The sequence below is a fragment of the Perca fluviatilis genome, chromosome 8 (assembly GCF_010015445.1).
Source record: "Perca fluviatilis chromosome 8, GENO_Pfluv_1.0, whole genome shotgun sequence".
Lineage (NCBI taxonomy): Eukaryota > Metazoa > Chordata > Actinopteri > Perciformes > Percidae > Perca > Perca fluviatilis.
Window position 1 is genome coordinate 33,975,171 of NC_053119.1, and position 24,332 is coordinate 33,999,502.

Here is a 24,332-nt window from a genome sequence, read left to right on the forward strand (position 1 = left end):
GAAAACACTCTCCTACTCCCTAACATTGACAGTATTCTGTAGTCTTTTTAGGGTTAGGGTTAGGGGTTAGGGTTAGGGTTAATTTCGCTTCCGTGAACTGGATGTAGTTCCCACTCCGACCGGTCCTACGAGAAACCAGTACGTGCAAAAGGTTCCTAGGTATGTATCGAATGTAAACAAACCGGCATTGGGGGAATACACACGCTATCTCGCCTGCAGTCGGAATGGAAGGGGTTTGATGCAAATTAGCGACAGTCGGCGTTAAGGGGTTAAAGCCATGAATACGACCCACAGGACCCTTTTCCATCCTCATTCCTAAACCACAGAACGTTTGTGGTTTGGGTTCAAATCACACGTTACGTGACTTCAGGTTACACACGTGACGCTAAAGGTGACGTAGCTCCTTTTGTTTCGTAAAGTTTGAAAGAAAATCACAGTTTTCTTTAATTTATTTACTTGGCGCTCGCACACTTTGTCACATTACTTTCTGCTTTGCTCCAGTCATAATTATTACAGCCACTAAACGTCAGGCCGGCAATACACCATCCGAGGGAAGGTCTCATCATTACGCCCCTTTCTGGGGGGGAAACAATCCCGCGAGCCCTATAGACGACAACAGCGCAAAACAAGCAGTGGAAGTGTAACATCGCTCCAAACGTTAAGTTTAAACAAACCGTTTTAAATCAATAACTATGCCGAAAGGTTGCTGAGTAGCTGGTTGCACCAATGCACCCAAAAACCCTGATCTCCGATTTGTCCTCCTGCCATGTCCTAAAATAGATCCTGATAGATGGGCTTTGGCTCCAGGCTATAGACCAGACCGGCATCACCTAGGAAAAGATTTGCGCATCAGAAGAGAAACAGGAAAATGCCAAACAGATGTTGTGTAGCGGGTTAATCGAGACTTTCACACTGATATATGAGGCTCATAAGATACAAGGAATATTCTCAGTCAGTGTGGTAAATGATGCTGGTGACAGTTACTTATGATGGATAGCTAACGTTGGCTTAAGTGGGAGGCTGCTAACAGTTATAGACTTGACTACACTACTGCAACTCCCTCCTGATTGGCCATCTCCCTCCTGATCGGCCTGCCTGCGTGCGCCATCCGGCACCGTGCAGCTCATTCAGAACGCAGCAGCTCGACTTGTCGTCAACCTCCCCAAGTTCTGTCACGCTACACCGCTCCTCCGCTCTCTTCACTGGTTACCAGTTGCTGCCCGCATCCGCTTCAAGACACTAGTACTTGCATACAGGGCCACGAACGGATCAGCCCCAGCATACATCCAGGACATGGTCAAACCCTATACCCCAACCCGCCCACTCCGCTCTGCATCGGCCAACCTGCTTGCTGCCCCCTCACAGCAAGGAGTAAGTGCCTTTGCTCCGTCGGCTCCTAAATTATGGAATGATCTGCCTCTGCACGTTAACAGGCCTCTTCTTTGTCTGTTTTTAAATCCCGTCTTAAAACCCATCTCTTCTCTGTGGCCTTTGACACCTAGTAAGATGATGACTTAATTTACTTCTTTTAATTATTTAGATTGATTGCTTTTCATTGCGCAGCTATTATTTTTATTCATGTCATATTGTTACGTATTTTATTTATGATGTCTTATTTATTCTTCTGTACACCACTTTGGTCAACTTTGGTTGTTTTAAAGCGCTTAACAAATAAAGTTGGATTGGATTGGATTGGAGGGAGAACTAATCAGTCAACGAAATCCCGACTGTTCGCTCTCCTGGCTCCTAAATGGTGGAATGAGCTCCCTATTGACAACATTTCTTGATGCTGCATTTTCATATGGCTCTTTGTAGTATTACTTATTTAAAGCTAATGTACTTGCACTCACTTCTTGTTGTCTGGAGTTTGCACCTTCAAGGCTGAACGCACTTAATTGTAAGTCGCTTTGGATAAAAGCGTCAGCTAAATGACATGTAATGTAATGTAATGTTATAGCAGCATCAGACATCAGTCATCAATCTCAGCCTATGGGCTGAACAGTTGGTTATTAATAACAGGTTGATTAAATACAGACGACACTCAGCCTAACAATAGTGATTTAATCAGATATGTGTTTCCACATAAGCAATATATGCGTGTTGGGTCATTGATCCACTGATACGGGGGACACTGAGGGGACATGACGGGCGATCAACCTTCATTTATTAATATATCAATGTATCGTGAACGCTTAGTTTCAGGCAAGGTCAGAAAAAATAAACATTAGATGTGTATAAAACAATTTTTTTTAAAGAAAAAAATCCATATATATATATAAATCCAACATTTCTCAAAATTAGGACCCAAACACACGTCAAAAAGACCTTTTTCACGGCAGACATGTTGACATGTCATAGTAGGAAAAGCACAGGTGTATTCAAAACCATTAATGATGGCTGCATTCCACTTAGGAGAGGCCCTGGTATTGTGCATGCTGACTCACTGAAATAGCTTACTGGGACACTTGATGGAATTGATCCATTGTTAAGGTTATCAATTTCAGCTGTGCTTTTCCTACTATGACAAGTCAAAATGTCTGCTGTGAATAAGGTCCATTGCACTGACTACTATGGGATCATCTGTTTACTATCCCCCTTGACGTTTAGCAAAGTACCCGTATGTGCCGGCCCAACGTATAGACGTTAAAGGTCCCATGACATGGTGCTCTTTGGATGCTTTTATATAGACCTTAGTGGTCCCCTAATACTGTATCTGAAGTCTCTTTTATATATACCTTAGTGGTCCCCTAATACTGTATCTGAAGTCTCTTTTATATAGACCTTAGTGGTCCCCTAATACTGTATCTGAAGTCTCTTTCCTGAAATTCAGTCTTGGTGTAGAATTACAGCCACTAGAGCCAGTCCCACAATGAGCTCTCCTTAGTATGTGCCATTTCTGTGTCTGTAGCTATTGAGGAGGAGAGAGGGGGTAGGGGCAAGGTGGAGGGTTGGGGTGTAGCCTTGACCAACTGCCACTTTGCTCGTTTGAAAGCCATGATGCCTCTCTCTCAAAGCAGAGAAAGGGGAGGTAATAAGGAGCAAGATTCCAGATCGGCCCATCTGAGCTTTCATTTTCTCAAAGGCAGAGCAGGATACCCAGGGCTCGGTTTACACCTATCACCATTTCATTTGCATATTAATGTTAAAAACCCTCAAAAAGTGAAATGTTCATGCTATGGACCTTTAAATATGAGACGTAAACGCTGCTTGAACAAACACCTATGGGAGCATTTTTTTTAAATGTTAAATGAAATGTCAAAAGAGAGAAGTGTTTTACCATTTAAAGTCACTTAATCTCTGACTCTCACGTTTCATATTTCAGGTAAAGCTGAAATAATTATTCAATAAGTTGATCGAGAAAAAAAATTCATCTTGACTAAACTATTTTGATAGTTGATTAATTGTTCGGTTGCTTTTCGAAGCAAAAATGTCAAACATTCTTTGTAGGCTTTGATGCTTTCCTTTCTCATATTATGATAGTCGATTGAAGACTGCTGGGTATTGGACTGCTGGTTGGATAAAACAAACAAGTAGAATAAGTCACCTTTTACTGGAGAAAAAGCATTTCTCACTATTTATTTTTACATTGTAGAGACACAACTTAACCAATTCATCGAGAAAATAGTCTGCAGAATAATTAGATAATGAAACTAATTGTTAGTTGCTGATTTCAAGATTTCAAGATGGACAACGGTGACAACAATAATGACTGCAGCTCAAACACATCAGGATGCAAGTTTAAACGATGGAACTTGCAAACAAATTATTTAGTAATTATTTATTTAGTATTTAGTTGATTGCTTGTAAAACTAGAAGTATGTGGTGCATTCTGGCCGTGACTGCAGCTGTCTGAACGGGCCAAAGTGAAAATCATTAACTGCTGAGACGCACAATGTTCCAAATGACAAGCTGTTCTGCATTGTTCTACTCTCCGGCTGCACCCTAGGGCGCACTCAACTCCACAGAAAACAGCCAACTCTGAAACTGCTGGAGACAGACAAGCTTTGAGGAGTATCGCTTTGAGTAAGTATCACGTTGAGTGTGTGTGTGTGTGTATAGAGAGAGAGAGAGAGAGAGAGAGAGAGAGCGAGAGAGAGAGAGAGAGAGAGGAAAATGAGAGACAACTAAAGAAAGTAGCAGAAAAAGATTGAACAAAATGGGAACAGGAGCAGGGACAGAGGGAGGGATAGCGTTGCATCCATCTCCTAACCTTATTAAGAATGGATGTTTTCTTGGCCTGGTTGACGAAAGAGGAGAGGAGAAAGACAAGAAGGACATGGAGGAAAGGAAATAAGGAAGGAGGAGGAGAGGAAGAAGGATGAAAGGAGTTCAAAGAATAGAAAGAAAAGGTGCATCAGGGTTAAGATGAAGGAGAAGATGAGAACAGCAAAGGATGAGAAGCAAGAAAGCAGAGAAGGTCTAATGAGCAGAACGCTGCCTGCGGGCGTACACACACACACACACACACACACACACACACACACACACACACACACACACACACACACACACACACACACACACACACACACATCAGCAGCAATCACTCAATCCCTTTGGTGTGGACTTCTTCATCCTGATAACAGTGGGGTCAATAATATTGGAAAATAGCAAAAACAATTAGCATTTCAAAGTTCAAGACGATGCAGAAAGTGAGCTGGAGAGAAAATGCCAGAAAGAGTTCACTGCTGATGTCAAAAGGCGCGGCTTGCATACTGTGTATCGACCAATCAGTGTGAGTATACTGTAGTAGATTACTGTCATGCTGGGGCCATCAGGTGAAATGCAACAAAAAGGAAACAATCCTGTGGAAAAGTGAGCAATAGGACAATAGGAAATCTAACAGTTCCTGATGTGGTAAAAGAAATGTTGAGCATGAAAATGTAGAAATTCTCTCTCACACACACACACACACACACACACACACACACACACACACACACACACTTCCTTTACTAGGGTACTAGGATACATTGGCCCTCTGGTCTTGATCATAATTAGTTTTCTATGTACCCCTTCTTTATCTATTTGGATCGTGGTCAGGGTCTGCAGAAACTGAGCCACTTTTCTCTTTTGTTTTCTACCCGTTAAAGCATTAAAAGCAACATCAGCTGATCTCCAGGGGAAATAATTCGTGGGGCGGTGATGAAAAAAAGAACCCTAGAGTATTGATGAGCTGACCTAAATCGACATGGCGCTGCTTAATTGCCACTTCCAGAGAAGCTGCACCTTCGTACAGGTTTATCCGCTGGCCTCTGAGTGAAATCAGATATTACCTCGGGATTCTGTAACAATACATACATACAAATATTGTAGTAATACATTTTCATTAATAATTAGAGTGTTGTGATAAAACTGCCGTAAGCACCCTAACGGACATCTGACTTAGGCTACTGACGCTGCTTTTACTATGGGTGTGCTCAAAGGGCGAAGTGCGGTGCTGCGCCTCGGACTTTCTTTGAACTGAAAAACCATCACCAAAACTAAAGCTGTAGGCTGCTGCACGTCTCAACTGACCTGAATTTATGACGCCTTCTATGTTGATAGAAAAATTCACAAATTGAGCCAAGCCTAAGGGAGTACTGGCCAACAAAAAAAAATGTAGGTTACAGTACAGTTTCGGACGGGGCAACGAGGAGAAAGCTAGGTGGGCACAGTGACGAGACTGCCGAGTCATCGGGGGATCGTGCCTTCCCGTAGTGTTAATTAACACGGCAAAAACCACCTGCCTGCTTTGCTAAGCTCGAGCTGTAAGCCGAAAAAGTGAATTGTTAAGATGGTTTCAGTGCGTAAGTGCGCACTGCACCGGTCCGTGTGCACTGCCACTGGATATGTCTCCATCCCGTACACCCTCCCATCCAACCTGTCAGGCATGACTACTGCCTGGCTCTCTATACTTACATCCAAAATAACGGAGATGCCTCTCCGTGGCTCCGGGGCGAAGAACTGCTCCTGAGCCACGGCCACCTCCTCCTTGCTGGAAGCGTACTCCCGGCTGGAGATGTTCTTGTTGTCGCTCATTTTGGTGACTATCCAGCGGACGAGCCCGTCGATTCCACCGGGCTGGGCGCCGCTGTTTCCGGACTGTGCTGCCGTCGCGGACTCGCTGTCCTGACTGGCTACGGGGTTCGGCTGCTCGCGGCTTTCTTGGGCTCGAAGTTTGGCTTGTTCTTTGTTGAGCAGTTTGTGGACTCCGTCCCTACAGTAGCGCGCTGCCTGCTCACACATCCTTTTGCTGCGGAGCGCTCATGCTGCGCTCTACGGGGGAGAGAGAAGCCCCCACCTCTCCCCCCCTCCTCCCCTCTTACATCACAGCACCCATCCCAAAACACACCCACCAATCCTGCATATCCTACATGTTATCTATCTGTATCTATCAAACGAAAAACGGTCATTATTTGATTATTTGATTATACTGATATTTTTAAGGTTTGGAGAGTTCAGTGACTTTGTTGCACTTACTGGTATTTACTGTATCTCATATTGTATTAAGACACTACAGTGATTTTATATTCATATTGGGTACAATGTATAGCCTACACTTTAAAATGAATATACTCTTCGTCCTTCTAAAATGTAAAAATATAGGATTTGTTGGTTGTTGGTTTTTATTCTTCGGTCTGGGTGTTATGAGCAGTCAACATCATGTGAGTGACATCCACTCATGTTGTAATAACGCTAGACCACTTAGGACAATCTGGGATACAGTAACCACTCCTCTTGGGCTCCGTAAGCAAGCAGAGAGGTGTAAAACAAGGGATTACATCCATTTTGCTTTGTCTTTTGTTAAATGTCTAATGTCAACAAAGACAATAATACTGTATTTCCCTTCCTTCCTATAAACAGTCACTGCAAGACACTTTGTCCCAATGGGAGGATCAGAGGATTTCCTCAGAGTGCCTCTTGAACTGTCAGTCCAGCTCCTCATTAGAGTTTTAGGTGTGTGTGTGTGTGTGTGTGTGTGTGCATGCGTGTGTGTGTTTGAGCGCACGTGCGCGTGTGATGTGACAAATCTAACCTTTGGTAATGAGCGTCTCCTCCAGCTCTGCCCTTTCAGCTGAGTAGCTAGTCTTGCCTACAATGTGCTGTGTGTTTAACAGCGTAGAGTGGTTTGGACAAATTAACTCCAGGTGGAAAGTTGACACTTTAACATGTTATTTATTATTTAATTCATGAGGATGACCAAAAGGCAAAAGAAGTCAGGCAAATGTTGTATCTTCCCCCTAATCACTGAAGCAGTAGAATTGGTGAACTCACTTGACATGATTGCCCCCATGTGGAAACAAGTGTGCAATGACAGGTGTGGGCAGGTTTTCTCTGCAGGTTTTATTCAGTTGACTATTCAAATATTCATGAACACATTTATGACAACTAATTAGTTGAACAACAAAAATATACACAGGACAATAATGGCTATTTTTTACCTTCACATTGGAGTTCAGGCATTGAATAAATAATTTGTAAACACATTCAACTAAAGCATCATACAAATTAGATACACATTTAAGGCTTGAGTCTAAAAAGGTTTCCTGTGCATTTATCTTGGCATCTGTTTGTGTATGTTCTTATGTGTGTATCTGCACAGCCAATTGCATGTGTGTACAGTAAGTGTGTGTGTACATATCTCTCTCTAAGATGGCTCCGTGCGGTAGCCCTTTAGGTAATAGACCCAAGAACAAGGTTTGCTGTGGCCCTCAGAATGCTGACTGGAGATGGTCAGCTTGCCAAACCACGGCCCCGGACGGCCTCCTGGAGGGGCCTCAAAGGACACCAGAATGGTAAGGGTCTTTTTGGAGAGGATTGTGTCCACCTCTGTGACAGTAAAACAGGGGTTGTCCACCTAGGAGCAGAGGAAATAAGGCCCAGGTTCAATCAATAACAGATAAGGTCAAGGGAATGAATCAAGCGTAAGCATTTTGTGGAAGTGGAGGTGTGAAGAGTCACAGTCTAAACATGAGAACATAAAAGCCAGACTGCACTCCACTCTCTTTACTGCAACTGTTCCAGGCTGAATTTTAAGCTATAGTGCGTAGTTAGTCGCCCCCATGAGGAATTCTAAGTAATGACAAGAACACTGTCGGTAAATCCACATGACGCAAGCCTTCCATGATCACGCACCACCCCCACCCCTCCGCCACAAAGCTGCTGGTAGCTCAAGGAGGACACGGAGGATTAAAAAAACATGATGAACTCTTTAGAAGAGGTCATTTTTATATCCTCTTTGTCTCCAAAGCTGAACGTTGCTGTTGTCCTTTCCCCAGCGGTGACGTAAAACGCATCACACGAGCTTCTGCACGGAAAAGTCGCCGGTTGGCATCGTTTTGTAAACATAGCCATACTGAGAAATACAGAGAGAGTTTTGTGGAGCTGATAGGCTGAATTAGTTTTGTTTCAACTCATTTGACAATGGCTTGAATGTAACAGACGTTCACTATTATAAAATTGTTGCGCACTATAGCTTTAAAGCTGCCAGAAAATGACTTCCTTGGATTTCAACAAATGTACTGGCTTTTTCCACACTGGATGTATTGGAATGCAATAAATCGCTTCAATTGTCAGTGACACCAATGCTCCTCCAAAAATATCTACACATTTTTAACTTATTCCTCTCTTCAATCTGGTTTCCCAGATTTCCCTAGCCCTCAGGCCATTACTTCTTTACCTTAAAAGTGAAAGTGGTGGTCTGCAGGAATACATTCTTGAAGGGGATAGAAATGCTGCGACCCGTCTTGATGGTAAACGGGCCCTGGGCTTTGGGAGGGAGGCAGATCCCATGCAAGGGAAAGATGTATTCGCCACCTCCTGCTGAGGACAGGCAGAGATGGCCTCTCACTTGCCCCAGCTGATAAGGTTCAAAAGAAACCTCCACGCTGGCATCTGGCCCCACCTGGGCTCTGGACTTGTCCACTATGAAGTCTGGGCAATCAGTCTGCAGGAGAGAGATAACAAGAAGGGATTCATAGGACAGCAAATAAATCACTGAGACTACATTGGTATTGTTAGTAATTTGGAATGATGATCACAACACTGGTGTCATAGGTTGGGTCTGAATGTAAAGTACTACAGTATGTGTTGTTTTAGCTCTACTGTGTAGTATCTACAGTACCGTAGGTGTGTGAACATCACTGTGTCACAAGATGACAGCCTTAAAGGGACCAGAGCTATTTTGTCAGACTTGATGAAGTTCCTCTAGAACCACACACAAGACTACAAAACTATTTTCACAGGCTGAGTAGTATTCCTCATGACTAGTAAACCCGATGTGTATGTGTGATATTGGTGAAGTGCCTGATGAAGGTATTCAGTGTTTAGTTATTTTGTTATATTTAAATAGTTCAATATTTACTGATTTATTTTGTTTCTGTTTTGTTTGAATTATACAGCTAAATGAGTTTGATTCTATCGTTATTAATATCTTTATTTTGGTTACTTTAAGTATCTGTTAGTGCTTTTATTTTGAAAGTGCCATGCAGGCACCAGGTGAAGTCTATATATATATATACTGTATATGGGTAAGCAGGGATGTAGCAGGTAGACACTGGGGAGGGCTGATGTTTTTTTACCAGAGCCAAGAGAAGCAATTGTTCTTTGTTAAAATGTTTGCTTACCAAAAAAATAGAAAGAAAAATAAACATCATAAAACGCCATCTTTGAATTGACAATGAACGTATCTAACCTGCGTAAGATTCACTCCTTCGGTGCCTTAGTGGATGTTTGATTGTGAGTTTTTAGTTTGTTTTAGTTGAGTCTGAGGACAAATCGCCACTACAGTGAGACACCATCTAGTGCCCGCATCCATTAGTAAAAGCAAAACTAGCAGAGAAAAGGCCAGAACATACAGTCTCACAATAACTAGGTGTCACCTCCATTTCTGAATCATTCGGACATTTAATATTTTCCTACCTTGCATGAGTACTCAGTTTCGTAGCGGGAGTAGTTGGTGAACTTAACAAGAACAGAGTGGCTGCTGCCTAAAGAAGTGCTGAAGTGGACGGTTTTCTCTTGCGGTGGAGGCAGAGCTTTGAGAAGCAGATCGTAGTGGAAGTAGCCCAGATCATTACTAAACAGAGTCAGCCGGGCTGTAGACTCGCCTACGCGCAGTGGAAAGTACTCAAAGCTGAGAGAGCCCTAAAGAGAGGAGACACACGCACACACAAAGAGTGCCAATTAAAGTTTGTTTGTGAGCACACAGCTGTATTTTTCCCAAAGTACCGAAAATAGATGTACTCAGCATCCACCTTGGACTGTCCCGGTACAGTGTGTTGAGGTGGGGCACTGATATCAAGGCATTTACAGTCAGCGGTGAAGCAGGTAGCTGTGGTCAGGGGGTTCTCCACCTGTATGGTGGCCCAGGCCGTGCAGCGGACGGTGCTCACCAGCTCTATGGTGGACACGACTCCTGGAGATGTGGCCTTGAAGCTAACAAGGTAGAACAAGTACTCACCGGACATCTCATTACGAAACGTCACCTGAAGAGAAGGGTTAAAGGGTGATGTGACGACAAGGCTCAGATGAACCTAGGGGTTAATAACATATGTGTACCGAGTCAAACGTTCTCTGGGATCTGTTTTCATGCTAATCGAAAGCGTCTCTAGTTTGAAACAAGCTAACGCAAACCAGTGGTTAGCTGCTAACGCTAGCTTTCGGGGCAGATGGTAAATTGCTATTTCTACACCACTAACAAGGCTCAAACTAACACCACACTTCAACAGTAGCATAATGAGGGTCTCTACATGTAAACCGAAGCATTGAGAACTTTGTAAGTGTACAGACAGTTTATTGAAAAGATAGATTATAAAGACAGTAGCCTTCATGTTTACATGAGGGCGCCATCTTGGAAAACAGCCATGAGCAGTTGAACGACGAACGCCGTGCAACCAGTAACCAGTAACATCGCTCAAACACAGCGTTCGTGATTCGACTGCTCACGACTGTTTTCCAAGATGGCAAGATGTTATTAACCCCTAGGTTCATTTTGGCCGGAATTGTCCTTTAAACACAGAACTGTTTTTATCGTTTCCAGTTTCTTAAATGTGAGGATTTTTCTGCATCAAGTACTTTTACTTTTAATACTTTAAGTACATTTACCTGATCATGTTTACATACTTAAGTAACATTTTCAATGCAGTACTTTTACTTGTAACAGAGTATTTCTTCAGTGTGGCATTAGTACTTTTAATTAAGTAAAGGATCTGAATACTTCTTCCACCACTGGTGTGATCAAACCTTGGTGTTGTACTGCCCCTCTCTGTATGCGAAGAAAGACATCTTGTAGTCTCGCTTGGCCAAAGCAGGGACATCAACGTATTCCAGACCAATGAGGGACACCGTAGCATCTGGCTTGTCAGGTTTCAGGATCTCTATTAGCACACGGAACCTGAGCACACAGAAACACTCGTGACTCTACTGTACAACTGTCCTAACAGGGCTTGTGCATTTCTCCTCATTACATCTCAGCGGTTATTCACATTCAGCATTCACATATTACATTTTAGGTGATCTTTTTAACATGCAGCAAGAGGTTTTGCTAAATGAAATAGGGGTATAATTTCCACCACTTCACTTTTCACATGAGTAATGGAAAATTTAAAAACATACGTATTTTAGAGAAGCACTGGGTATTTATGTGAAGTGCTGCAAAATACTGAAATACTAAATACTGAAATACTGAAGAGCCTTTTAATGCATACAAAGATATACTAACAATAGCTGGTAGTGTCTGTTCACGTTATTCTTACTATAGTCTATTCTCAACCTTCCACTTCCGGGATTGCCCCGCTGCCGCCGGAAATTCCGCCATATGTCCTTATTTTTGGCCGGATTTCCGTTACCTTACGCTTTCCGTTAACTTACGCTGTTGCACTACTTAAACAACTTTTGAACGTACACACGTTCCACCAAAACAAGTTACTTGCCGAGGCTATTTTGCAGCCACACCGGGACTCCGTGGAGCACTTAGCACCACCCATCACGATTGTGATTGGTTTTAAGAAATGCCAATAAACCAGAGCACATTTTTCTCCCATCCCGGAATGCTGTGGGGACTTGCCAGACCCTCCTCCGCAGCGCTGGTGGAGGAAGGTCTGGCAAAGCGAGACTATTCTTACCATAATACAAAAAATATGTTGGTTAAAACTTGGGAATTGAAGCTGATATAACTGATATCCGTATAGCAACAGACATTTAAACAACAAGGTAAAAGGGGGCTCTTCATGATGAAACTACAGAGAATTATCACCTGAAGCTCCCCTCGGCCATACAGAGCTTTATATCAACTTTCAGCTCATTGTTTAGCTGTTCAATCCCACTGCTCTCATAGCATAATTTTCTGCCATAGCAAGAAGCTGTTTTCAGAAAAACAGCTCTAAAAATCCCCTGTACACCACCTGCCCAACATAAAATGTCAAACAGATGCAGTTGGTGACTAGCTGGTGAACATAGTTATCAGCTAAAGAGCTAAATATATCCCCCGGGAGTTGGAAGAGACCAAAAACAAATCAAAGACAATACTGGACTTGCGTATATCAAGTGGCCAGAAGCACAACTCCAATTGAAAGAATGTTGCTCCGTGACTTCTAGCTGTGTAACTAAGCAACTGTTGGATGACAGGTTTGTCCTATCAACTCAATATGACAATGTTGTGTTCACACAACTAGTTTCCGCTGCCCCCGAGTGGCCAAAAAATCATGTATTGCATTATTTTATTTAGGGTTATATATAGTCTTGCATTGCCAGACCTTCCTCCACAGTGCTGCGGATGAGGGTCTAGCTAGTCCAGACAGCATTTTTTCCCTTTCCTTTATTGTGTTATATATCTTTTTTGTACATGTAATAGGTTTCCAAAGTGAAAAAGCCCAAAGTCCCCCCCAAAGGAAGTTACCATCTCCAACAGAAAACACTGTTCACAAACTGCTCCAAACAGCTCTATTGTAGTCCAGCCTTTACTTCAGAGACAAACGTGCGTCACTTTGTAACACACGTTAATGCTCGCCTAGCTGCTAGCGTGGCACGCCCTCAAACTCTGCTTCTGACTGGCTAGGAGTCCTTACCTAGGTAGTGCGCATGTGCGACTCCCAACAAAGATGGAATAGAAGTGCAATGCCCCACTCTGTAGCTAAAACGGAGAGCTCAACACATAGGGTGAAAAGAGGAGCTGCAGCAATGTGCAGTACAACAAAAATATAGTGTTTTTTGAAAATTAAACCATGTAAACCTATTCTGATATAACCTCTAAATGCAATAATGTACCTGAAAATTAGCATAATATGAGCACTTTAAACCAATCACAATCGTCTTGGGTGGCGCTAAGCGCCATGCGCAATGATGGTGCCTCTGCAAAATAGCATCGGGAAGGAACTTGTTTTGGTGGAACATGTGCTCGTTCAAAAGATGTTTTAGTCGTGCAACAGAAATCTCAGATTGGACAGATAGTCTAGCTAGCTGTCTGGATTTACCCTGCATGGATCTGAGGAGCAGTTAACACAGTCCTCATAAATCCACCGGAGTTTAGAATGCCGACATAAAGAAAGCGTAAAGTGATGGACATCCGGCCGTAAATGAAGGACATCCAGCAGATCATCCGGAGCCGCCTGAACAATCCCGTAAATCAGAGATCTTCAACAGGGGGTCCGGGACCCCTAAGGGGTTCTCAAAGTCACTGCAGGGGGGCCTCCAAATTATTGTCAAATTTTATGAGTTTTTTTCATCAATTAACTCAAACATATGATTAACAAATATAAATCCCCACTGATGATAGGCTTACTGATCTATAGGTAAGGTAGCCTTTAAGATTGCCACCCACAGATACAGTTAATTGTAAAGATACACTGTGCCACATGTATGTGTAACATTAAAATCATTGGAACAATTATTATTTAAATAGCTTAGTATTCTATGCAAAAAAGTATGTATAAAGGCTTTAGGCCACCCTACACGTTATTATAGGCCCAGTTTAATACGTAACTTAATTTTATACAGTATATGTAGTAGGGGGTCCCTGCTCCGTCTCTCTTTCAGTTAAGGGGTCCTTGGCTTAAAAAACGTTGAAGACCCCTGCCGTAAATGAATCGTCGTCAATATAAACTAGGTTATATATGGTTTAAGATACTACTGAATTAAATGTGTGGGTTTGCTTTACTGCTGTTGCTTGGAGAGCCAGTTGTGCACAGGAAGAAACTCCGTGTGGTGAGTCTTGGCAGGCAGTTCGTGCACGATGATGTCCTCTGCCTTGGGAGGTTCAGCAGTTCCTTGCAAGGAGTACAGCACGCCTGTCCCATCAGGGAAGGAGAAAAAGACTGATCCCTGAGGAAAGGAGGAGAGATATGACAAGTTAATGTCTGAGATTAAGTAATAATATCACACTTCAGAGCTTATACGTTTTTGTTTTGTTTTATGGAAGGCATTGCACTTCATGGATATGCACAAAAAAGGCTACAAGCAGAGGTGGAGTACATTTACTCAAGTACTGTACTTTAGTACAAATCTCAGGTAATTGTACTTTACTTGAGTCTTTTTTTTCCATGCCACTTTCTACTTCTACTCTGCTACATTTCAGAGGGAAATATTGTACTTTTTACTCCACTACATTCATCTGACAGCTTTAGTTACTAGTTACTTTACGAATTGCACACAAAACACACGTTTATAAAATACGATATTTTGTTATAAATGAAACTACACAACAATACAGTAAATAGGCCTACATGTACAGCTGAAATGATTAGCATATTAAAATTTATTTAAATGGTAGCGCTCCTCTACCAGGTGTTTCTTTCCATCAGCAGTCATGGACAGTGGTCGGTAGGTGATCTCGTATGTCTTGTTTTGGAGGGGGTCAAGGATCACCAGGGGCGCAGCGCTCCACTGTTCGCCCTCGACGACAGGTCTGATGCTGCACTGCTGGTGTGTGGGGTTGAACACGGGCAGGGTCTGGGTGTGAGAGCCACGTACTGGGCAAACAAAATTCACCACCTGGAGACAGGCAGTCAGAAGGAGATAATAATGATGCAATAGGTCATTCAAAGGCAGTCACATTATAGGTAATACCTGTCACTGAAAGCGTAAGCAAAAGGAACTACAGTACAGTTGTAATATACAGTGGAATACATTTTCTAAAGCCTTTTCTTAGGTATTTGAGGCTTATCAGCTAATTGATACCAACTGAAAGTTTTTCCAGATTTTTGTGATCTTTAAGTCTGTCAAGACTCTGTCTTTTCTAAAAAAAAAAAGGAGTCGAATCAATGTCTCACATAACGTGATGCTGGCCTTTAACAATCCCTACCATGACAAGCTACGCTGTTAACAAGACAACTTTAAGCTTTTATGCCTACTGGAGAACCCCTTAAAATCATTATCCATAATACTGATTCGCTATTTATTTTACATGATGTGCATATATCAAATGGGATTATTATTATTACAAACAACAACAACAAAAAAACTGCCAAACATATTATGTATATGCACTAACACCGTAAAATGGGATTATTAATATAGTTGGTCAATGAAGCCTTTAATAGAAGCCTTGCTGGTGAAACAGTTGCTGCAAAGATACACAACATAACAATATTATGATACTATATTGATCCCCTTACGGAAAATTGTAGTTCAGGGTTGTATAAAGTGTAGTCTCACATTGCCAGACCTATCTCCACAATGTGCAATGCGAGGGTAATGGGGATATAAGTCACACAAATAATGTCTGCTCTCAGTAGGGAAATAATGTAAGTCCCTTTGCTTTGACTTGAAGTTGCAGTGCTGCCAGAGCACATACAGTACATATAGTAAGTGTAATGCGTAATTTCCCCTAAATGAGCCAATGTCTCATGATCGAATGTTTACTGTAGATTGTTTTTGACATCCCTACTCAACATTGTGTATAAAAGTGCAACAATCTAACCTCTTTGGTAGTGGAGGCGATGATGCAGGAGCCTGTTACAGTGAGGGTAACGGGTGAGGAGGAGCCCTCCACAAAGCAAGACAGGTTCTCATATCTTGTGTCATTGATCAGTTCTACAGGGGCAAACGTCACTTCAAAAGGAACATCCATGTCCGGACAGATATAGCCTTTAGCTGGTGTGATGGACAACTCTGGAGGAAAACTCTCTGTTTTCCACTGGAACCTGGTTACAAGTTAGACAGACACATAAAAAGCAAACAACAACATACATCCAACCAGAATAAGTCATGAGTCCCAAAAGCAAACTACTAAAAAAATGTCAAATATGTCAACATATATGAATTGTTTCCTCTTAGTTCACTATTGCTTTTTTTTGCCCTTAACAGCTGTGTCTTATCTAATCTTTCTATGCTCTGTTGCTTTGCTTTGTTGCTAATCTTTTGAATTGATGTTATCATAGCAGCAAAGACAGCTGATAAAATCAGTCTTCTAAATCTTTGTTTTACTACACAACAATCCGTAGAATCTTATAAAAAGGGGTAACTCTATAAAGTCCAGCTTGATTAGTGTGTGCCTGAGTGTATATGAAAGTGTATGTTTGTCTGTATTTCTGCTGCTATTTGTGTGTATGAGTTTTTTTTTTTATCTTACTGAAATTGGACCATATATTGTATAATATCTAAGCTTACCTGGCACCAATGTCCCCAGTGTTCGTCATGATAATCCTCTTCCTGGCTTGGCAGCGCTGGACAATAGCTCCAAAGGCTAGGTGGTCCTGATCCAGCTGGACCTCCATACCCTGGCAATTAAAATCAGAACCAATGGTAAACATGACTTTACATTCAATTACAATATAGAGTTAATAGAACAAACTTTAACATGTCTGGTATAAAAAGTTACAATGCAGACTGCACTGATACTGCTTCTACAGTAAAAATGGGCAGTTTTTAAAGGGCATCTGCCAAATTTGTATGTGAAGGTAATTCAAAAAAATAGTTACACCAATAGACTGAAATAGATAGGAATGGAATAGCAAGCAAATACATCAAGCAAGGGCATCATTTGCAGCCTTGTGAAATGGCTAGAAATTCACTTCACAGCCTACCTGGCAGCAGCCTTGGATGGTCAACAGGGGGTGTAACAGGCCTGCAAACTCTGCCTGCAGCTCAGCAGAGAAGGGAGGTATGTGCTGATGAGGTGAGAACTGGATCTCAACATTACATGAACCGACACTGGCTTTCAGGTTCAGCTCCCCTACTGGACTGAATGACAAATCCTGGAGGTGGAGAAGATTATTAAGTGTTGCTTGTGTAGTCCACTCTTTATCAACTTGTGTGTGTGTGTGTGTGTGTATGTGTGTGTGTGTGTGCGTGCTCCCTACCCTTGGGTCCAGTGGTGTGTTTGTGTTAAGCAGCAGAGTGAAGGAAAGGTCTAAAGGGCTGCGGTTGACCAGAACCACTTGTTTTTTCACCTTCTGACCCAACATCAGAGATCCCAGTTTCACTTTTCTCTGCCTGGGCTGCTCCACCTCCAACTGGGACAGAACGATCCATTAAAAGGATAATTAGATTAAATACATCAGATTTTGATGAATGATTAAGTTGGTATAATTTTATCGGCTCTTCAGTGAATTGCCATTGCTTGTTAGCTAGCCAATTTCTAATGTGGCTTGTTGTATCAACAGAGCTACAGTAAGTTACATTCTAGCAGCCATCAGACTGTATTTTCAGCTGTTTGTGAAGATGATCGTAATAGTATTAGGGGGACATACTGTATTAATTCACATGTTGGGTAAATTCACTTATTGCCTGTTGCCATGGCTTGAGCTGTCAAACCTGCCAAGGCAAGACCCTTACCCGCAATTTCCACCAACTGCGGAATGGCTGCGGATCCGCTAACGGAACGGCGGCGCAGTCAATAGGTTTCCATTAAAGTCAATGTGTGTATTTTCACTGACTGCGGAACAGCTGCGTTCCGACTCCGTCCCAGCTCCGGCGATCTGCAGCCCTCCGGAGCAGGTACGCAGGGTTTCTAATTTTGCTGGATGCCGGAGAGCTCCGCAGCAATTCAGCACAGGGCAGATTGTGCGGGACAGCACAGTCGAGCACAGAAACAAAATAAAACATCCGGTTAATTTTCAAAATAAAATACACCGTGCTCACGGCGGATCATATTTCCTTGCACTACACCTTGACAACGTCATAATGGGCGGAGACAGGCCTGAAGTCAACAGTCACAATAATCTCCACAAAAAAAGGAGATCAGCAGGTCAGCACCTCTACTCCTCTGGATGGAAACAAACTGTTGTTGGTTTTGTGGTTCTGTTTATAGAAACTACATCCTGTTATATCGCGCGATCATACGTGAATTCGCCAGCCGTTCCGCAACAAATCCGGACCTGGTGGGTATTGAAGGACGGCGGAGCACGGAGCCAACACGCAGCGGAGCCGTTCCGCAGCCGTTCCGCAGTTGGTGGAAATTGCGGGTTAACTGTTGCTAGGCACTCAGTCAGTTGGCTCTTGGTGAGTAATGCTAGCTGTAAGCAACTTCATTCTAGCACACACCTGCTGTGGGTTCCGATGTTTACGTTCACAGCGATCTGATTAGTTGTATGCATGACAAGGGATGTCACAACAGCAAAATGAAAACTGAAGTATTTTCACTTCACGTAAAGATATGTTTCATCTCTGTCCCTGCCTCTGTTGAAGTCTGTTATTCTTCAAATAGTGTCTTCTTCCTATTAGAATAGTGCAGTACCCTTCACTGTTCATAAGAGAATTAGATTTGTCTGTGTCCTGTTGCTGCTGCTTGGTGATAGCCTCGTTTTAGATTCACACACTTTTTCTTACCTTCATCTCGATGCCTTGCCCGAGTATGTCCACGTGTTTGGTGACACAACTGTTTAAGATGAAGGTGAGCTTTTCATGGTAACGGCATTCCTCACGAGGATAGAATTTGACTGGTGCCTCTATCACAGCGCCGGGGGACAAAATCTCCGGTTTGAAGTCCATCTCTAGGTAAGAGGTGTTTCTGAACTGACACTGGACACTGAGGAGAGGGAGGTAGAGCACAGAAGGCTTTCAAATCAGACTTACATTCTAATCTTTATGCCGCAAACTGACAACAGAAGCTGACAACAGACGGACACACACAACTACCTGATGTCTCTTTCGCCTTTGTTGCTGATGACTAGAGTCTGGGAGGCCGGCACCATGCCCGGACTGTACAGGAAGCACTTGCCAAAGTTGTACTTGCAAAAAGAGAATTCAAGGCTAGGTGCTACAGCCCTGCCCTCAATGGCAAATGTAAATGTTAGCCCATGCTTTACCTGGCAAAATGAAACAAGAGAGAGAAATACAGGAGAGAGAGGAGTGGAGTAGACCCAGGAAGAAAAAATTAAGAAAGAATATGTGGAGTGTAAGCACTAGTTTAAACACAGGTTCCACCAAATTAAACACATTAATGGTGTGGCATGAAAAGAATATTTTAAGTTTTTAAGTGTCACTCTTTTATTTTTCTTTAAATGGTGTAGCTGTTGACTTGCTTTTAAAGTGTATGAACAATATAGATAAAGAGAAAATACAAGTAGATTTAGTTTATAAGTTTGACTAGACTTATTACTAGTAATAAGTTATATTACTCTTACAACATTTATTCTGTTTTCACCACACTTAACAGAACGTGGAAAGAATAGCATGGATTACGTATTTATCAATGTATAAAAATCTTTTTTGGTCATTGCAGCCTGCTACTCCCTCATAAATGATATTACCTTGATACTCAGTCTGACGTCCCGGAGGTTACAAACGCTCCTTGGACAAAAGAAGAGTGAAGCTCGCAGCTGCTTCCCAACCTCAATTGTATCATTTTGTGGCTTTGCTTGTAAGTGTTGCAGCAGCTTACTGGGACCTGTTAGGTCAAAGTTCACTTCCTGGCAGAATCTTGACAGATTGGACACCAGGATATTAAGGGTAGATTGCTCTGAAATCCCCACCTACAAATAGTGTATATACAGACACATACAGGAAGGTGAGTGTCAGGTTGTTTTTTTTACACATAAAGGCATGCGATCGTGCATCTGAGTATTTGTGTGTGATGTAAAGTGTGGCTGACCTTTCCAAAGTCCAGATTGTCTTTGTGGTTAGGGTTGATCTCTCTGAGGCCTCCTTCTGGCTTCTCAACTTGAACAGAAGTGCTCATGCTGAAACAATCAGCCTTAACTGTGAGTGCGAGGGGCTCTGACTTCTTCTTCACCCTCACAACTAATCTGAAGCTCACAAAGCCCTCCCGGCAAGGAGTGAAGGACACTGACAGTGGCAACCTGCACCAAGGAGTTCACAACAATTATATTTTATAGTTGTATTTTATATTTTTACACAATTGTAAGTGCACCAAATGACAAAGATTACAAATAATATGCAGTGTATCACAACAAAGCAGTGAATCAGAGGAATAAAATGTGATCTTCTGATTGTTTTACAGCGGTTACGGTTAAGCATTAATAACTAGAGCCATACTTCCGCGGCGGTAAGGTGCCACATTGCTGGATTTTGTGTGAATGCAGAGCTTCATCCTGTCTGTGTGTGTGTGTGTAAACTTGTGCGTCAGAAGAGATTTCTGCATGAGGAAGCATTTGGACTTGGGAATGAGAATGGGCTACACCTCCTGGCTCTGTTATTGGCTGGGTGTTACAGACCTACGTGGAGCCCAAAGGCTCTTTGCCGACACCCATAACAGTCCCACACACAGAAAAATAAGAAGAAAAGAGAAAATACAGGCAGAGTCTCTGCAGATACAGACACCACCAAACACTTCTAGTGGGTGATGAGGAGAGGGATTATTCATTTTTTTGTGAAATACTGCATACCTTTAATATCTGCCATTTCAATCACTTCATGCCAGATGCACAAGTCAGTGATTATGTTTTTAAAATACAGTACAAAATGATTTGAACCTCAAAATGAATATATAGCATTTTTTGGATTAAAGTCATTACATTTAGTTGTATTAAGTTGTATGTTATCGTGTCATTAACCTGTCTTTGGGTGCCACTGTGCCAGTCATGGGCTGCAAAATGAGGCTGGACTGCTGGTCATCACAGAGAAGAGACGACTGCATAACAGAGAAGTGGAAGAGCTCCTCCTCTCCATTCACCAGATCCACCGTCTGTTCCACTTTTTGACCTGTGCAGGCACACACACACACGCACGCACAGACACACACACACACGCACGCACGCACGCACGCCCGCACACACACACACACACACACACACACACACACACACACACACACACACACACACACACACACACACACTATATTGCAATGTTTTACAGACATGTTGGAAACACCTACATGTCCTAAATAAGATTTGTTTAGTATCATTGATTCGTCAAAAATCACTTATATACGTGAATAGTCACTGTGAGAATATCAATTTAAACAATAGGTTATCCACCAATAATAAACAGTTACCGCTTCATCAATGGGTGAAATGTTATGGTCACATCAGGGGGACACATATTTTTCGCTAGAGGGCCAGATTTGCACAGGCAGTATTGCAGTAAGGGGGCAGATCTTCATATTTGAAATTAGTGTTCATATTTCTATTAGTTAGCCATGGCCGTAATCCCTTCCTAACCCTAACCAAGTGGTTCAGTTACCTAAACTTAACCTTAGTCATGCTTAATCGTGTGCAGATAATGTTAAAATACAGTCACACAAAATATATATGCACTTGAACACCAACGTGCATGTACTGTCACCACATCACAGGGGAAAAAGAGGAAATCCTTGAAGAAACCGTTACTTTGTGTTTAGTAATATGTGGTGCGACTTGAAAGAGATGTGTAATCTCACTGTTTAAATGCATGTACGAGTGTGTCTATGTATGTTACATACCAACAAGCAGTTCTCCAAAGTCAAGGTGAGGTCTATTAAGATAGACAAGTGGTTCTTTAGTAGTGGCCACACACAGGAAGGGAACAGACAGGGACAGAGTCTCAATCACAAAGCTCCAGAATGACTCCACCGTATCCAGCTGCTGAGCTACATATTCAAAACACACCTGCGCACACACAGAGACAGACCAGAGGATTACAAATGGCTAACAATTTACGAAAAATAGAGAACATGAAAAAATTTGTGAAAAAAAGGGTGAGAAGAATAAAGATGAGGAAGGGGGAAGGGAAGAGTGATGAAAATATTCAAACAGATTAGATCAGATGAGTTAAGATAGAAATTGATAAAATTATAATGGTATTAGATTAAACCGAAGGAATGAGATCGGATTAGATTTATTATGATGAAGTGGGACATGGGGAGACAGGGACACTGAAACAATAATAAGATGGAGACCAACGATTTAAAATGAGGAGGGAGATTGAGAGTGACAGATGTGCAATGAAATGAGATGACATACTGTAATTGAAGGAAACAGGACAACAAGTGTAGTATGGGGTAGGAAGGGACAACATGCTTTTGTCCCGATTCGATTTTTTCACGATACATGGGTGCCGATTCCATTTGTATTGCGATTTTCATTTATCGTAGCGACTTGATAGTGTTGAGTATTGTGATTTTCTTTTTCTTTTTTAACAAAAACAAAAGTTGAATAAAACCCTTCTAGAGACAATATATCATGACACATTTCAAAAAATTTTGAATTATTTTTGAAAGAAGAATGCACATCACATTTGTAAATAAATTAAATAAATAAATAAAAATTCTGCATTTTCTGCTTTCGGCGGCACCGTATAAACAGAAAATATTTAGGTGAATCATTGCAAAAAAAGATGTTTCATCACTCCATCTAGAGATTAAGGCTCTTTCACTGTGTGTGTGCGTGTGTGTGTTTCCATCCTCACTTCCACTTTCTTCCCAGGCAAGATAGTACCACATGGGTTGAGGCAGCAGAATGGACTGCCCCCTGTGTCTTCACACCTCCACTTGAATGAGTAGGGTTTACTGGTTGGGTTCACCAGACTAAAACATCTGTGGTGTAAAGTGAGAAGACACACGTATATAAAAAGTGTTAGGGCTTACAGTTATAGAGATAAAAAAGGTTCTCATATATCTCTCTCTGTTACCTTGTTGATGTCACAGATAAGCCAACAGAGTTGAACTCTATGACCCTGGTGGTAGGGTCCACAGGGCGCCTGAATTCAGGGTTACGGCGGTTCCCACTGATATAGTCTGAGTCCTCAAGGCCAAAGTAGCAGTGGGGCAACAGGCTGCGGCCATACACCGAGACACAGGGAGCCTGATCCCCATCCTGCAAGTTGGGGATACTGAAAGAAAAGTATACACATACAGACAGAAAAAAAAATAATGTCTGTGTCATAATAATTCTTGTGAAGAGATCCATTTACTTCCTTACAGTCATCCTGTCCTTCCACAATTGCAGGGGGTGTATCAAAGAGGGAAAGAAAACTACAAACAGATGTCAATTAGTATGACACAGGGCTCAGGCCTCAAGGTGTGGCCATCTTATTTTTTATCTGGTGCAGCATTGTACAGTTTGGAAAAGCATTCAGGCTAGGATCTAATCATGGAAAAATAAAACAGATCCCCTCATCCCTTTTTAACTGTGGCAATTGTTAGTATGGCTGAGGTGGAGGAGCTCTGTCATTGAATATTTACTTCTTCACTGTAAAAGCCGCCTACACATCCATTGTTTTCCCATGGGGAGGTTTTTTCCATGCACCGCTCGGAATTGCCGCTTAGCGCTGCGCTCAAAGTATAAATTATTCTCGTTGACCTCTTTGCCTCTGACCTTTCAAGGTGCAACCAATTCCTGAACGTATACCTGCGCTGCGCTTTGCCTCTCTGCTCTGCGCCGTACCTTGTGATTTTGCCGCAGATCATGTGTAGGCGGCTTAATATAACTTGTCTACTCCGGGGTTGTCATAGTAAACGAAAATAAGCAGTAAAATATATTTTTAGTAAACTGAAACTAAAAATAAACTTTCAAAACATTCATGAACATTTAAAGTTAAACAAAAAAACAAATAAAAATGAAATAAAAATGAAATAAAAATGAACGTAAACCATTTCAGTTTTAGTTTTTTAGCTACAATGTTTCACTACCGAAAAAACGAGACAGCATGAATTTCCGTCAACTCCTGTGACATTTAACCAAAAAACTTGAACGGACTTAACATTCGGACACTAAAGTAGCGCAGAGATTTAACATTGCACATCATGGTAGTTCTCCATCCCTGTATTTTGTATGTCTATGTAGCTACATTCTTCTGAGACATTATACCTGGCCCTCTCAAAACTAACTAAGCTAACTAAATGTACTACTGTAAAACTAAAACTTAAACCTTTCTGAAAAACTAAACTAAAACTAAAATTAAATTAAATGGAAAACTCAAAATTAAAAGAAAATAGTGAAAACTGAAAAAAATTCATTAGTACTGTATAACAA

At 41.9% G+C, this 24,332-nt stretch overlaps 2 protein-coding genes across 3 annotated transcripts in view; both read right to left on the reverse strand.

Annotated features, from left to right (window-relative positions):
• Window positions 1–6,269, reverse strand: part of necab2 (N-terminal EF-hand calcium binding protein 2) — a 182,444-nt gene extending 176,175 nt beyond the window's left edge. The window contains exon 1 of the mRNA XM_039809186.1: window positions 5,902–6,269. Coding sequence (XP_039665120.1) covers window positions 5,902–6,228 — 327 coding nt within the window. The 5' untranslated portion in view covers window positions 6,229–6,269. The remainder of the gene's footprint in view (window positions 1–5,901) is intronic.
• An 864-nt stretch (window positions 6,270–7,133) lies between these two features.
• Window positions 7,134–24,332, reverse strand: part of hydin (HYDIN axonemal central pair apparatus protein) — a 137,266-nt gene continuing 120,067 nt past the window's right edge. For both annotated transcript variants that reach the window (XM_039809874.1, XM_039809873.1), the window contains exons 74-92: window positions 22,990–23,190; window positions 22,768–22,894; window positions 21,803–21,968; window positions 20,934–21,081; window positions 20,012–20,219; window positions 19,671–19,892; window positions 19,057–19,226; window positions 18,748–18,946; window positions 17,280–17,432; window positions 17,004–17,174; window positions 16,588–16,697; window positions 15,899–16,121; window positions 14,761–14,970; window positions 14,138–14,301; window positions 11,227–11,377; window positions 10,239–10,469; window positions 9,904–10,128; window positions 8,663–8,929; window positions 7,134–7,840 (exon numbers count right to left, since the gene is read on the reverse strand). In XM_039809874.1, coding sequence (XP_039665808.1) covers window positions 7,631–7,840; window positions 8,663–8,929; window positions 9,904–10,128; window positions 10,239–10,469; window positions 11,227–11,377; window positions 14,138–14,301; window positions 14,761–14,970; window positions 15,899–16,121; window positions 16,588–16,697; window positions 17,004–17,174; window positions 17,280–17,432; window positions 18,748–18,946; window positions 19,057–19,226; window positions 19,671–19,892; window positions 20,012–20,219; window positions 20,934–21,081; window positions 21,803–21,968; window positions 22,768–22,894; window positions 22,990–23,190 — 3,556 coding nt within the window. In that variant the 3' untranslated portion in view covers window positions 7,134–7,630. The remainder of the gene's footprint in view (window positions 7,841–8,662; window positions 8,930–9,903; window positions 10,129–10,238; window positions 10,470–11,226; window positions 11,378–14,137; window positions 14,302–14,760; window positions 14,971–15,898; window positions 16,122–16,587; window positions 16,698–17,003; window positions 17,175–17,279; window positions 17,433–18,747; window positions 18,947–19,056; window positions 19,227–19,670; window positions 19,893–20,011; window positions 20,220–20,933; window positions 21,082–21,802; window positions 21,969–22,767; window positions 22,895–22,989; window positions 23,191–24,332) is intronic.